Consider the following 15,984-nt stretch of genomic DNA (forward strand, 5'->3'; position numbering starts at 1 on the left):
CAGAGAGGGGTCCGCCCTCGGCGCGGGCGGCGGGGCCGGGGCGGCGCTGCGGGAGGCGGGGCCCCGAGGGATGGCCCCGGGCGCCGAGATAAGAGTGCGGCGGGCCGGGGGCTGACGGGGGTTCCGCGATGTCGCTAGCGCTGCTGAGTCTGGCCGCGCTGTGCTGGGGATTGGTTTCCACGGAGCCGGTAAGCCTCCGCCCGCGCCCCTTTCCCGCGTTCCCTCCCTGGAGCCCCGACCCTGACGGCGTCCGACGCCCCATCTCATGCTAGTTATCCGAGGGCTGCGTGGAAGGGGCACACATGCGCCCTCTGGGTCAGCCCGACACGCCGTCCTGGGCTTCAGGCTCGAGTCAGGGGCGTCGGAATCAGAGGGCCCCGGGCTCAAATGCCAGCCGGTGTTCTGGATTCGGTCATTTATGCTCACTGAGGCTCGGTGTCTTCATCTGTAGAAGGAAGACTCACTTGGGTCTAGTGAGGAACAGCGACAGGGCTTGCAAGGCAGCAGCAAAGAGCCTGGCACATGGTAGGCACTCAATATTGTTAATTGTTACGCTTGCAATCGAGGTCTGCCCACTTTGGGGTACAAAAACTGCTTCTCGGGGCGCCTGGGTGGCTCAGTCGGTGAAGCATCCGGCTTCGGCTCAGGTCATGGTCTCGGGATTCGTGGGTTCGAGCTCCGCGTCCTGCTCTGTGATGCTAGCTCAGAGCCTGGAGCCTGCTTCAGATTCTGTCAGTCTGTCTGTCTCTCTTTCTCTCTCTGCCCCTCCCATACTTATAGAGAATATTCTCTCTCTCTCTCTCTCTCTCTCTCTCTCTCTCTCAAAAATAAATAAATAAACGTTAAAAAACAAAACAAAACAAAAACGCTGCTTCTCCATTACTGCTTGCCCTTTTTTGCCATGTTGATTGATGCTGTGCTAGGGTACCATGACCCGGAGCTAGTAATCTGTTGAACTCTGGTTGGTTTCCTTTTCTCCCCAGTGCCTCGAAGGATTGAGGGAATCTTTTGGGTCACTAGTGAAGAAAAATCTTGTGAAACAGCATTTGAAACTATATCCCTGCTCTCTTAGCATAGAGCATAAAACATGGTGGTTACCTGTTCATGATTATGGAAAGATGAACCCCGATCATGTGCCCTGGTGCCTCCAGCTACTCTCCTTGTTGCTTTGCTTCTTCCTAAAATTTGTCTCACCAGCCCTTTGACAAGAACTCAGCTCCCACTATGGTGTCTTATTTGTTTAAAAAAATGTCTGATATTACTTGCAGTTCAGCTTTAAAAAGACAAAGATGAGGGACTAACAATTTCACCCAAACCCATATTACTCAAACCATCAAAAGTCTTACCTTCTGTCTTACAAGATGTTTGGAAATGTACAGGCTGAGAGGGATCAGACTCCAGAGCTGGTCGACTTTTATTGTATAGGGTCTTATCACTGGAACTTGCTGCTGCCTGAAAGTTAAATATTTTAGATCCAGTATTTTCTTCCAAAACAAAAGTACTGATTATTTGTTTCTTAAAATGACATGAGCCATTAACCCTAAAGGATTTAGTACTGGCCTTTTTGGGCACTAATGATCAAGAGTTTTTAAAAACTCTTTTCAAAAGATAACATGATGAAATCACAACTGCTTTTTGATTTTCTGAATAGCTAGCTCAGGTGAGTCCTTTTGTATCAGAGGAGGAATATTTTAAAGACACTGGGACAGCACCTTGGATTGCATTCATAACTTTCTTCCATTTATCTTCTTGGCACAGCTAGTCCTTAACCTGGAGAGAATCAATAGGTTCTCTGGATGGTCCTCAAAATCTACACTTGAACATTAGAGTGGGAAGGGGTCTTCATGATGGTCCAGATCACCCCTGCTTATAGCAGGGAAAGGGGGTGAGACGCAGAGAGGAGTGGAGACCCAACTCTAGTTTTTAAGTGTGGTGATGAGCAGGCTTGAGGATCTAAGTATATTGATAGCTAATCTAAGGTATATCGTAGCCTACGATGGGCCAGCTTAGTCTCCCCTAAATTGAAGTGGAACCAGCCCAACTTTTCTCTGAAAGTTTGCCACTTGTATATACATTTTAAGAAAAATATGGTGTTTTGTCTAATTTGGCAAATGAAGGCTTATGGTTTGCTGACATTCAACACAATACTTTGTTTCTTTCTCTCTTGCAGACCATTCAGTGTGGCTCTGAACCTGGTAGGTGTGCTAGGGAATGGGTATTTGGGGCTTTATACTGACAGAACAGTGGACTTTTAGAGGGCCCAAATCCAGGCAGTGGGTCATTGGAGACCAGGGAGAAGGTGAAACATTGCTTTGTTAGCCAACATGGATGAAGCATCTACCCAGCAAGGCAGAGCTCCCAGTGTTTCAGGTGGGCTGGCTTCCTGGCCAGTAAGAGGGGCACAGGCAGGGCCAGAACCCCCGTTCATGGTGGAAAGTGAAGACTGCCGCTCTGGGAGATCAAGTGCTGTGATAAGGAGGTCACTTACAGTGGAGAACAGGAAGCAGCTGTCTTAGAGAAGGAGGAGTGTTTGAGATGGTAGCCTTTGAAGAATGGGTGGGCTCCCGCCCAAGAATTGTGGATGGAAAAAGGTGAGCGGGAGGAGGGTTGGGGCCACCAGGATTAGGAAGTGGGAGTTGTGTGGGCCAGCTGGCTGGAGTCCAGGCTGATACATGAGGGACAAGCATGTCAGATTTGCTAAATACATCCTTAAGTGCACAGGCGCATGGGGTGGTCCCAAGTGCCCTGTGGGGTGGGGCCGGAAGGTTACCAATCTCCTTGGCCATAAATCAGCCAGCACTAAGAGACATGTGCTGCCTTAGCAGGAAGAAGAGATGAATAGGGAGCGAAGGATGGATCGGGGTGGGCCACTCAGAGGAGATGGCGTTGGGTAGGGCCAGGGAGGAAAGCGTCTTAGGCAGTTTTGCCTCTTCCCAGGACCGTCTCCAGAGTGGATGGTCCAACACACTCTGACCCCAGGAGACTTGAGGGACCTCCGAGTGGAACCTGTTAGAAGCAGAGTTGCAATGGAGGACTATTCAATTTTGATGAATGTGAGCTGGGTACTCCGGGCAGATGGTAAGTCTGCATCAAGCAATGAAGTATCTACTAAAGCAGAAAAGTGCAGATTGTGTGACCCATTAATTCCACCGCTGGCAGGAACCAAACAGAATACTGTAAATACATAAGGGCACCAAAAGCCACATACTGTGGTCCCCCCTTATCTGCGGTTTTACTTTCCATGGTTTCAGTTACTCACGGTCAACCAGAGGCTGGAAGCAGACGGTCCTCCTTCTGACGTATCTTCAGAAGGTCCATAGTAGCTTAATGCTATGTCAGCACCAACCACATTCACCTCACTTCACCTCATCACATAGAAGATGGATGAGCATAGCACAATATTTTCAGATAGAGATCACATTCACATAACTTTTATTACAGTCTGTTGTTACAATTGTTCTATTTTATTATCAACTATTGTTAATCTCTTGCTGTGCCTGATTTATAAATTAAACTTTATCATAGGTATGTGTGTATAGGAAAAAAAAATGTAGATAGGGTTCAGTACTCTCCACAGTTTTAGGCATCCACTGGGGGTCTTGGAACATATCCCCTGTGAGTAAGGGGGTGGGGTGCTGCTGTACTAGATTATTCTTGGTAGCATTATTCATAACGGCCAAAAAATGGAATGCATCAAATGCCTGACAGTAGAATCGGAATCAGAACCAACCCGATGCAGCAATGAGTATGATGATCTGTCACTAAACACAGTATGGATGAATGAATCTCACAAACATAAGACACCAGATTCCAGAGTCCACATCCACATCTGAATGCAAGACTAAGTGGTTGGAAGCCACAGTAGTGGTTCTTCTTGGGTAGGGAGCAACTGACAGCACGAAGGGCATTCCTGGTGTGTTTCTCAGCCTGGGTACTGGCCACGTGAGTGTGACAACCCATCATGTGGTCTACTTACGATCTGTGTACTCTTTGGTTTGTTATATCTTGTGGAAGAAAACAGAGTAAGTGCAGAGATGATTTCCCTCCCCCCCCACCCCGGCCCCCAAGGACCACCAAGTTTAGGAAAAGTGCTGGCTCAGGTACATTTCTGTTTCCCAAATGGCACCATGAAAGTCCTGGCATTTCCCCCAAGGCAGCTTGCAAGTTCTTCCAATGAACCAATCCTGGGGGCCTAAAGTCCATGTCTCTGCTTTCCACCCGCTCAATTCAGTTCAATTCCATCAAGTCAGGAATTCAGGAGTGCCAGGCACAGAGAGGTGAGGTGGCCACAGTTCCCACCCAGTAGGGCTCTCAGAGGACGGGGGGAGGCAAGCAGAGGGGCACAGGCTCAGTGTCAGGGGGTCCCAGAAGGAGCTGTGCTCCATCTGAATAGGGTGGAGGCAGTGGGGAATTGGCGAGAGTCCTCAGGGAGCACTGTAACTAGGTGGTGCAGTGAGGCAGTGGCCCTACACCGAGTACAGAGTGAGCATTTGCATTTGTTAGCTGTTATTACAGGAGAGCTTGGCCTTGAAGGAGTGGTCAGCCTTCCAGGCAGGGAATAGGGGGAGGGAGGGGCAGTCAGAACAGCATGGTTTGGTGATGACACTCTGAGGGGCCTGTTCCTCTTAAAAGACACCCACGGTAGTGCAGAGCCAGAGTCCCCTTTGCAGGATCCTGTGAAATTGAGGGTTACCGGTGAGGAGGAAAGAGCTTGGGTTTTGGAGTTAAATCCATATCTGCCACTGATGAGCTTTGTAAGCTTAGGCAGTGCTCCCTGAAATCCCCCAAGCCTCATTCACCCTATCTGTAAACAGAGGACAGCAAAGGTGCCTACCTTACAGGACTGTTGTGAATATGAACTGGGATAAGACATGTAAACCCTCCAGCATCAAGCTGGCCGCATGGTAGGTGCTAAATAAACAGCTGCCTTCTTGCCTGTCTCTACAGCCAGCATCCGCTTGTTGAAGGCCACCAAGATCTGCGTGACAGGCAAGAGTAACCTCCAGTCCTACAGCTGCGTGAGGTGCAATTACACAGAAGCCTTCCAGACTCAGACCAGACCCTCTGGCGGCAGAGTGAGCGCGCTGAGGCACTTCGGCTAATTGTCGTTAAAGCTCGCCCCTTTGCTTGGGGGGCAGACGTGACGTGCAGTACACACAGGCTGCTGAGCGGCCACAGCTTGGAGCCTGGAGTAGGATGCCTGGGTTCAAATCCTATTTTTGGCCACATCTGGGCTGTGTGCCGTGGGCAAGTCAGCATCTCTGGGCCTCAGTTTCCCCATCCGCAAAGTGAGGGGAGCTGAACTTAAATTATATCCTGGCTCTAAAATTTACACTTCTCTGATTCTGTGACTTACACTGGCAAATGGTGTGAGCTCTGTTCCCGTAGTAGACATCAGCTGGAGACAGAAGTTTCAGCAGTAGGTAAAGGAATGCAATTATAAGTGGAAAGGGCAGCACACAAAGGCACTACATCTCTGCGTTGCAGTGCTTTGGGAATTCAGGGGTTCTTTGCTTTGCCTTGCAGTGGACGTTTTCCTACGTAGGTTTTCCTGTGGAGCTGAACACAGTCTACTTCATTGGGGCCCACAATATCCCCAATGCAAATATGAATGAAGACAGCCCCTCCATGTCTGTGAATTTCACCTCACCAGGTAACTCCCTCACTCCTCTGTCATCCTCTGTCTTGCGGGGATGCTTGCTGTCTGGTGTGTGGTTTGGCACAGAGAGGCTGGGGTGCCTCGACAAGGCATTTGGCTTCGCCGAGTCTGGTTTCCTCGTGAGACACAGTAGTGACTATGCCTCACTCACAGAGTGGGGGAGAGGAGGAAGTCAGATAAAAAGTAGGGAAAAGGCTGTTCCTGTGTGTCAGGCACCAGCTGAGCACCTGACGTGCATCCTGTCCCCAAAGCTTCCAACAGCCCTGAGGTTGTTGGATAGGTGGAGACATTGAGAGCTTAAGTGACTTGCCCTGGGTTACACACACAGGAAGAATGAAGCTGACGTCCCAACCCTGGGCCTTCTTGATCAATGACTTTAACCATCTGCCACTAATGCAGAATGTTGTGGGTACAATGTGGGCTCCAGTGTCGGCTGGCTTCCTCACTGGCTGTGGTGTTTGAGGAGTGGCTGGGTCTCTGAGGACACATGGACCCCAGTCGGCCCCCGGGGCTGTCAGTGAAATGCAGGTGGCACTGGGTTGAGCGCTGGGTTATTTCCCCTATGCTACAGCACACAACCAGCCCTCCAGTATCACACCTTCAGGGTCACACACGGGGCTGCCGCGAGGATGAGACAGGATCGTGTGTCATGTGTAGAGGTGCCAGCATGGTGCCCGGCTACAGCGGTTCCCATGCCACCCTCACCTGGGATGGGTCACCTGTTCTGTACTCCACTCCTGTCCTCTGCCTCTGGCAAGGTGTCCAAGCCAAATGGGGTAATTTCTGATTCCTTGCTGTTCTTTGAGAGTGTGGTCCAGGGTGTTCTTTTTGCCCCACAACTTACTACATAGTAGTTTCCAGCTTTCTTGATGCGACCAAAACCCATTTTAAAAAACATAAATGTCTTATTTTGGAGTAATTTTAGCTTTACAGAAAAGTTGCAAAGATAATACAAAGAACTGTGTGGATGTCCAAAGGATCCCCATATAGCTCTCACACAGTTTCCCCGATTATTCATTCACCTTTGATGTCACCGTGGTACATTTATCAAAGCTAAGAAACCAACATGGGTACATCCCTATTAACTAAACTCCAGACTTTATTTGGATGTCACCTGCTTTTCCATGAATGCCCTCTTTCTGTGCCAGTCCCATTTAGTCCTCGTGTCCCTCGGTCTCCTCTGGTAACAGGTTTGAGTCTTCCTTTGTTCTTCAGGACCTTGACAATCTAGGGTGCCAGCCAGGCATCCTGCAGAATGTCCCCTAGTCTGGGTTTGTCTGATATTTGTCTCCTGATTAGATTGGGGGTGTGAGTTTTTGGAGAGACAGTGCAGAGGTCGAGTGTCCTTGTCCTCGCTTCCTATCAGGGGTGGGTGCCATACACACCACGTCACTGGTCATGTTCACCATCGTCACTTGGTTAAGTGGTACCTGCCAGGCATCTCCCTTGTAAATCTACTGATTTTCCATTTCTCTACTATGACTTTTTTAAAAAAGCAAATGACTAAATGTCCCCCTATTCTGGGGTAGGGGTGTGGGGTGGATTGAGTTCCACTTCCTGGAAGAGGCAGTATTTACATATATTATCAAACATTTTCAAAGGTTCAAGTCTTCTCCCGGGGATCATAGATACTATTCTGATAAAGTTTGTATTTAAATTAGACTCTGGTTATCACGTCGTGGGTAGTCTTCTGTTTAACCACCAAATGCCAAATGTTAGCGTCCCATTTAAATTTGCTATCTTACCTCACATCTTGAGTATTCTAGCAGTTTGTTACAACTGTGGTAAGCATGTGTGCATGTGTGCTTGCTGGCGAGGGAGTGAAGCAGAGATCCCTTTTTCTAACATAAAAACTTCCATTCAAATCTCCAGGCTGCCTAGACCACATAATGAAATACCAAAAAAAGTGCATCAAGGCAGGTAAGTAAATACATGTTTGCTTTTGTCATTAGAGGAACCTGGAGCCAGCACAACCCAACCCATCTTCCATGAAGAAACTGAGGCCCAGAGCAGGGGAGTTCTGTGTCCAAGTTGCACGGAGAGGGCTGATCCCTGGCCAGCACTCCTGGCCAGCACTGTACCGACTCAGTCAAGCAGCCTGTCCAGAGAAGGACCCATTCTGAGTAGGTTTAGGTAGTGAGCCAACAGTCACAGAAAAACACCCGCTGTACAAACTGCACTTAAAGTGGTGCTGATTGGAGGCCCTTCCTGACTGGAGGGGAATCTGTAAGTCCTTCCACTGACCTCTGGCCCTGGGGGCCCAATGAACCTTCCATTTGGATTAGCAAACATTCGAGGTGGGAGTGTGAGCTAAAGTAATGACCTCAAAGCATATTCTCAACTTGTGTCTTCACTGGAGTTCACCTCTCACAGGCTAAACTATTAGAACCTGCCTCTACCCTTGGAGTTTTGAAATAAGTATCTTGAGGATAATCAGTCCTAAGTGTCCGATTTCCAAGGATTTTACAAGGGTGCTTGTAAATTTCTGGGTAATACAGTCTTATGATGCTAATGAGGCTAGTGGCACGAGGGAACTAATCCCCATCTTTTAGGCACCCCCAACCCAGCGGGCATCCCTGTGCACCCCATCAGACTGAACTGCACACAGACTCCTTCGTGGAAGGCAGACTTGGAGCTTTATGCTTCCTTTCTTGCCTCCTGCCAAAAGAGATCTGGACTGTGGAGGGCACAGTGGGTGTGGGGAGCTCTGAGGGCCTTCCATCAGTCCTAGACCCCCCCCCCCCCCACCAAAGACGGTTCTGAGTTAGGGCCTGCATGCTCTCCCCCGTGGGGAAAACACCACACACTCCCATGTCTCCTGTTCCTGGAAATTAACCTGGTACTGATTTGCAAGTCCCAAAAATCAAACAACTGACTTTGTCTCACTGAGTAGGACTGTCAGGGGGTATCCACTCGCTCTATAACCTTCTATAACCTTAAACATATCTTCTGGCCTGGGGCTCCTCCTCCCCATCCTGGAAAGGAAAAAATGCTGACCTCAACCCTTAACTCAAAATGGATGTTGAGAATTGAAGGGGGTAGTAGAACCCCATCTGTGCCTCCCACACCACCCCCCGCCCCCAGCCCAGGGAAGCTATCTCAGCAAAGTGGTGATATGGGGCCCCTAAACTTTCTTGGGTAGCAGGTACTTTGCGATGCTGGGAGCAAGGACTAGTAAAAGGTACACTGTGCAGAGAGCCCTTGGATGCACGCATGCCAGAGAACTTAGATTTGTTTTGGCCAAGCCCTTTGGGAGACTTAAATGGGGGGCAGTTTGCAACACCGTCCATGTGATTCTCTCTGGACTCAGGAAGTCTGTGGGATCCCAACGTCACTGCCTGTAAGAAGAACAAGACGGTGGTGGAAGTGAATTTTACAACCAGCCCCCTTGGAAACAAATACATGGCTCTCATCCAAAATCGCATCGTAATCGGGTTTTCTAACGTGCTGGAGGTACCTCTCCCCTTCGTTTCCTAACACCACCCCAGCCTTGCTCACCTTGCTGACAAGGAAAATGCAGGTCCCCTAGGGTTCTCTGGACAGGCTCTCCATTGTAACGGCACAGGCGGGTGGGTCCCTGATCCAGGTGTACGGGGCTGTTTTGACTCATTTAACAAATGAACACAAGTCCCTGGGAACATCCCTCCAACTGTCCCTGGGAATCTAAAACCAACCAGAGGTGGACATATCCAAAGTATGAAATGAATCCTTATTCACGCAGAGTCTGAGGAGCTGAGTCAGTTTGGGAAGAGCAGTCTTTTCACTGGCAATCTTGGTTCTCCCTCCCCTGGCTCATGATTCTCCATTCTGTCTCATTCACTCTGCCCCAGAACAAACCCCCAACGCGAACTTCTGTGGTGATCCCGGTGACTGGGGAGAGTGAAGGTGCTATGGTCCAGGTAAGGCTCACCGAGCCGTCCGCGAGGGCAGGGGCGCTGGGGGACTGGCTGCTGCTGCACAGGCCACCGGTCACGGGCGCTGATGAGCTCCTGCCCCCGGTTCGCTTCTGCCGGCTGCCTGCACTAAGCAACAAGTGGGGAACCCTTGCCTCATTCGTTATGGAGGCAAAGGTGGAAGCAAACCTTCGGGCCATGATCCCTTTTGCTTTTATTAGTGGCTATTGACTTTCCGTTTTAGTCATAGAGCCTCAGAGAACTTCCGAGACAGGAGTACCATTTAATTTTCCCAAGTTTCAGTTTTAACTGCAAAATGAAGCAACAAAGCATTTAAAATCAGAAGGTTTGGGTTTCGAGCAGCGTATAAACTTTGAAGGGCAGCTCCTGTCCTCTCGGCGTGAGTCTAGTCGGCTGGAAAACAGGAAGCTGGCCCAGGCAGATGCTCTCCGGTCTCTTTCAGCTCCGAGTTTATGATGTGGGGACATGGAGGGTCATAGAGGGACACAGCCACACCCAAGGCATAAGGAGCTTTTGTTTTTCATTCCCTGGAACATAAAGGTAGCACTCAGGCATGCCAGAGGGAGCAGATACCTGTCTGCATATTGTGACTGCACCCCTTTTCCAGGGAACCAGACTTTCCTAGTCCCGGAGGATATATCTGTCAATAGGAGCTCTACTGCTCTGGGTTTTTTTTTTTTTTTTTTTTTTTTAGAGGAAATATTTGTATATGTATTAGGCTGTGACCTAACCCTTTTAGATAAGGAAGCCAACATGTTAGCAACATGTACAAAGTTTACATTCACAATTTAGGAGTCAGGTGTTTGGTCTCAGGTTGCTGGTTTGGATTTTAGGGCTTTGTTATGGAAGTGTGACCAAGGCAAAAAATGTTTTGTTTTGTTTTTCACCCTATTACAATGCTGGGGTGGGGGTGCGGTTCAAACCAGGAGAGAAAGGGGGGAGACATTTTGGTGGGAGTAGGCATTATGCTGAGCTTCTGCTCTGAAGCATGATGCGAGCTTCCCAAGCCTCTTGTTTTTCCCTCAGCTGACTCCATATTTCCATACTTGTGGCAATGACTGCATCCGACGCAAAGGAACAGTTGTGCTTTGCCCACAGACTGGCATCTCCTTCCCACTGGATGGTCGTAAGTGCCCAGCTATTTGTGCAGGGTGATCAGAGAGGTTCAGGGCCTGAGAGGCCCAGCAGCACTACCCCATTCAATATGGGCCAGGGTGGGCATGCACCTGCAGGAGGGTGCAGGAGCCCCTGCTGTGTACACGGTGGGGGGCTGGGGTGCAGAGGAAGATGTCCACGCCGCCGTGCCAGAGGCCCTGACAGCTGATCGGGAATGGAGGCTTCATTTGCAAATCCACCACAAGATCCTTTATGAAACAGGATGCACACAAGAAGGGGGAAAAATAAACAGTGCAGAATGGATGTTCATTGTGCTACAAGGACCTGCTGAAAAGTCAGTGGCGCTAAAGGACTGAGTCCATGAGGGAATGTGCATTTCACCGCACTGTGATTTTCTTACCAGCCTCAGTGGCCTGGCCTGTTACTGTAATTTGATATGGTCACTCAGCCACAAATTAGCAATATTGACCCCCAAAGACACACCTCACTGATGCCTGAGAGCAGCATATTTGGGGAAAATGTCCTTCTGGATTTAGAGATGGTAGTTCTCTTATTACAGACAGACAAATGTTCCCAGAACTAGCCCGGGCTGGAGTCAAAAGTTGCAAAGTGTTACTCTCAGAAACTCAGCCCAACAAACTGACAACCTAGGTGCCTAACAGTCCTGACTTCTGTGTGGGCACAGTGCCTATGGATTCCTGAGCTTACCTGACAGATATTCCTGTGGGAGGTGGCATTACCCACCGTGTTTGTCAGTCTAACAAAACAGCCTTGAAAAATGGCATCTGTGTGTCCCATGTATTAAGTAATCACACTGAGAATAACATCAATTCATCAAAGAACAAAAAACCTGAATGCAAACTCTGGTTACCAGGGTGAAAATGCCTGTATGTAAGTGCAGTAAGAAGCCAAAATGATTTTGGCAGAACTTTCTTAACCTCCTGGGTCCCATATCCCTTTTGAGAATCTAACAAATGGCCTGGACACTCTACGGAAAAATGCACCAATCTGCAGACCCCCTAGAGATCTACTGACCCTTGGTGTTAATAGGAATCTAAACTTTGGGGTGCCTGGGTGGCTCAGTCGGTTAAGTGTCCAACTTCGGCTCAGGTCACGATCTCGTGGTTCACGAGTTCGAGCCCCGCGTTGGGCTCTGTGCTGACAGCTCGGAGCCTGGAGTCTGCTTCCGATTCTGTGTCTCCCTCTCTCTCTGACCCTCCCCCCATTCATGCTCTGTCTCTGTCTCAAAAATAAATAAATGTTAAAAAAAAAAAAAAAAGCTAAACTTCTACAGAGTATAGAGTAAAAATCTTGTTTACAAATAGGAGATAAATTTGGCTTTGTTTTGCTGAAAGTAAATCAACTTTGTTTTCTCCAGGCAGAAGCATGATGGGTGGCTGGTGGCCTTTCCTCCTCCCAGCCCTGCTGGGGGCCACAGCATTGCTGGCGGCTGGGATCTATGTAATATGGAGGCACAGTAAGTGTTATGATTAGTTCTTTAAAGAAACCTGAATGAGGAAATAACACTGAATTTTTTAAAAGATTCCTCCAGAAGCAGTTACATTTTGGCATCAAGGCAAGAGCACTGATGTAATGCCCTAGAACTCTCCAAAAATACTGATAATGATGACTTAGTCACAACCACCAAGGCAAAGCAGGGATGGGGACCTCTCGATCCGGTGACTACCACCGGTTTCATTTTTACCATTGGGGCACCTACAAGCACTACAATGGGCACAAGGCAGCGAATAGCGAATTGCATTTTTGCCTGTAACAGGTACTCCAAGCTTGTTCCTACTTTTTAAAAAGTTGTCCCATAGCATAAGAACAATACTCACTTGAATTCGTGTACCTCAGGGTCCTTGCCAACTCTTTAAACATCAAGAACTTAAATACAGAAGTCAGAGTATTTATAGATACACAGCGAGAAGGAAGCCCACTGCTTCTCCTTTTACCGTATGAGTCCTTTGTGATGTTGTGGACAGAACAAGATTAATCTCATAACCTAAGTAAGAAAGCCATGTGGAACCCTGACCTTGGGAATACTTCTATTCAGGGGATATGATCTGGCCTGTATTAGTTATAGTACTTTCATATGTAGTTTCTGTTCGGTAGCACGTACAGAATTCCAGTCAAGTTCCAGCTGAAATGGGGTACCAGTTAACCTAACACAACCACACAAAGACTACCACTTGCAGGCATAGATGGATCAATTACTGAGTTGACTTAATTCAAAATGTGATGTGAAGGGCACAGGTCAGGTAGCTCTGTTTATATAGGACACTATGTAATACTGGTTAGAACCACCCACCTAAAACAAAGTACCTCCAACCTAAACAGTTTCTGTGACTTCATTTGAAAAGATATGGGTTAAGAAGACTGACTTAGTGATGGGGACTTGAAAATACATCATTTAGAGCATCTTTAAGGTTGTGTTGAGCATCAGTGTGTTTCAGCTGGTATGTTCAAAAGGAACATCAGGGGTATTTTCCTTGCTGGCAGAAACAACGTCCCTGGTGCTCAGCCAATATTCCCTTGCTGGGGTTCATTTACTAGTGGTGGTTCAGATTAGATGACGGCCTGCTGTGTGCCATTCCTAGCTAACAAATGCTCTCTTCCCCCCACAGAAAGGATCAAGAAGGCCTCCTTCCCTACTGCCACCCTCCTGGCCCCCATTAAGGTTCTTGTGGTTTACCCATCTGAAATATGCTTCCATCACACAGTGTGTCACTTCACTGAATTTCTTCAAAACCACTGCAGAAGCGAGGTTATTCTTGAAGAGTGGCAGAAAAAGAAAATAGCGGAGATGGGTCCAGTGCAGTGGCTTACCACTCAGAAGAAAGCAGTGGATAAAATCGTTTTCCTACTTTCCAATGACGTCAACACCATGTGTGATAGTACCTGTGACAAGAGTGAGGGCAGCCCCCATGAGAACTCCCAAGACCTGTTCCCCCTTGCCTTTAACCTCTTCTGCAGTGATCTGAGAAACCAGACTCCCCTTCGCAAATACATGGTGGTCTATTTTAGAGAGGCAGATACCAAAGACGAGTACAGTGCGCTCAGTGTCTGCCCCAAGTACCGCCTCATGAAGGATGCTCCTGCTTTCTGTACAGAACTTCTCCGTGTCGAGCAGCACATGTCAGCGGGAAAGAGGCTGACAGCCTGTTCCATGTAGGCCACCCAGGAGAAGTGAGGAGCCCTGAAGCCTTCCTACTCCTCCACATTATAGGGGGAAAGCATCTCAGGATTCTAAAGTTTCTGTATGGACTACGTGCAGGGAGGATTTTACATACACCTGCTTTATTTAGCAATAGGAATATAGGGAGGATTCATAACTAAATACATATGCCTTAGCTTAATCAAAACTTTCATGCCAATAAAACTGTTATAAATACTACTGTAGCATTAACTAAAGGACAGAAACTAAATTTATAATTATAAAGCTAAATCAAAATCAAGGAGAGTAATAATGCAAAATTATAACCATTTTGATAATGCAGTGATAAAGCATCTTCCAGCCAAACATCCAGTCTTGAACAGTCCATGCACTGCACTGTAGGTAAAACTTTACTTCTGTAACCTTCTAAACTTAATGAGTATCAAATTTAAGAAGCCTTCGCTAATTCACTCAAGTAACTTCATAGGTGAAAAACCCTCTATTACATACAAAAACTATTAAAAAAAGACAGAATAGGGAATAACGAGCTGAACTCATCTCTGCTGGCCAGATAACACAGCATACAGGTAACTGCTCATACTATCTGGCACTTGTATAGGACCTCTCTGAACTAATTCATGACCTGTCTGATTCTTGTACAGGTGACTTTTAACATGGACACCAATATACATTACTTGCAGACCTCCTATCAACTTTTGCCCAAAGTTACCTATTAGAGGTCACGTCAAGAGTTCAGTTTCTTGGTTATTATGTTAACTTTTCATGTTCAAAACATAAATTGTTCCTGCTCTTTAGAAAGTTAGCCCTCTTGAAGTAGTCTTTTATAAATCAGTTATAATGGTTTAAATTACCATAGAGCTCCATGACATAGAAATGTATGGTATTTTAAGTCTTCCAACTTCTTTCTCTAAAAGCATCTTTTTAAAGCAGAGGTTACCAAGGGGCTATATATATTATTTATATTATGCCTATTTTTCTAAGATTGCTGGTCTTTCACACATGCAATCCTGTATCTGCTCTAGAACGTGGCTCAGTTTCAGGTGGATGACTGTTAAAATATATTCGTGAAGTGTCAAAACTATCCTTAAAGGGCCATGCCACCCCTTCTAATACATGTCTTATGGATAAAATAAAAACCAAAATAAGGAAGCACAGAGTGAAAACTCACCATGTTCAGCTCCCCAAGCAGATACTTAGTAATGGCTGAGACAATATGTTTAATGTGGTTAAGCTCACTTGTCATGATCTGTTTTCATGGTGCTTAATAAAGTGCTGGTAAAAGAAGATGGACATGGCTTATGTCTAAACTTGGATCAGAAACCAACTTCCTCTGAATCAACATCTACCAGTTATAAGAACAATATGTTATTATGTAAAAAAAAGATTATGGACAAAACTAACATTTTGCTTTTGGAATTAGGTAGCCACTAATAAATTGTGTTGAAACAGCCCAGATACATAACTAAGATCAAAATTGTATATTTTGTTAAAAAAAAATAAAGAACACATAATTTTCAAATTGAAGGCACACATCTTCAATAGTACCAACATGTTAAAGTTGTTTTGTTATACTGGTGGACTCTTCCCTGTTCCTGACCTACTGAGCAGGTATGTAAGATGCTTCCATTTATGCAAATGATCTGGTACCAGCATTTCTCCACATCCTAAGACTTCTAACCACCCTTATTCTCTTTTTCTATATTCCACTCTTCCTTCCATCTCTTATCCATCCCTACTTCTGTCTCTGTCCCCCTCCATCTCCAGTTCTGGATGAGCAGATGGTGGGAACAGGTACCCAGCAGGGGGTGGCATGGATCCGGCACTCTGCCAGGCCCCCAGGTCTCTGAGCCTCTAGTGCTGTGCTTGCTGACTGACTCCCGTCTCCAGACAATGCCTTCTCTTCCTGGGGCCAGGAAGGCTTCACCAAGGCCTGGACCACTGGTGCTACTAGCTGAGATTTTGCTTCAGATTGCTCACAGATTAAGGTCAAATAATCGTACTGGGCACAAAGAGCTCCAAAACCTTTCTCTTCATTCCTCAGGTATAGGAAAACTGGGGGGCTCAATGACTAAGTTAGTAGTAATTACAACAGAAGTTAACAACTTGAAATTATACCT

General features: G+C 47.1%; 1 protein-coding gene across 2 annotated transcripts; it reads left to right on the forward strand.

Annotated features, from left to right (window-relative positions):
* The first annotated feature begins 122 nt into the window (after positions 1–122).
* IL17RB (interleukin 17 receptor B) lies at positions 123–15,366 on the forward strand. 2 transcript variants are annotated; one of them, XM_042929683.1, is made up of 11 exons: positions 123–188; positions 2,171–2,195; positions 2,938–3,078; positions 4,948–5,075; positions 5,527–5,653; positions 7,532–7,579; positions 8,970–9,112; positions 9,490–9,558; positions 10,600–10,699; positions 12,068–12,166; positions 13,317–15,366. In XM_042929683.1, the coding sequence occupies exons 1-11, from the start codon at positions 129–131 to the stop codon at positions 13,862–13,864; spliced, it is 1,488 nt and encodes a 495-aa protein (XP_042785617.1). In that variant the 5' UTR covers positions 123–128; the 3' UTR covers positions 13,865–15,366. The 2 variants fall into 2 exon arrangements, with proteins under 2 accessions (XP_042785617.1, XP_042785618.1); XM_042929684.1 differs by having other exon boundaries at positions 137–525.
* The last annotated feature ends 618 nt before the right edge of the window (positions 15,367–15,984 follow it).

The sequence above is a fragment of the Panthera leo genome, chromosome A2 (genome assembly GCF_018350215.1).
Source record: "Panthera leo isolate Ple1 chromosome A2, P.leo_Ple1_pat1.1, whole genome shotgun sequence".
In the NCBI taxonomy this organism is placed as follows: Eukaryota; Metazoa; Chordata; class Mammalia; order Carnivora; family Felidae; genus Panthera; species Panthera leo.

Coding starts and splice junctions, on each gene's coding strand:
- IL17RB (XM_042929683.1), top strand. CDS start 129: ATGTCGCTAGCGCTGCTGAGTCTGGCCGCGCTGTGCTGGGGATTGGTT. Junction 3,079..4,947: donor CTGGGTACTCCGGGCAGATG/GTAAGTCTGCAT, acceptor CTGTCTCTACAG/CCAGCATCCGCTTGTTGAAG. Junction 5,076..5,526: donor CCAGACCCTCTGGCGGCAGA/GTGAGCGCGCTG, acceptor TTTGCCTTGCAG/TGGACGTTTTCCTACGTAGG.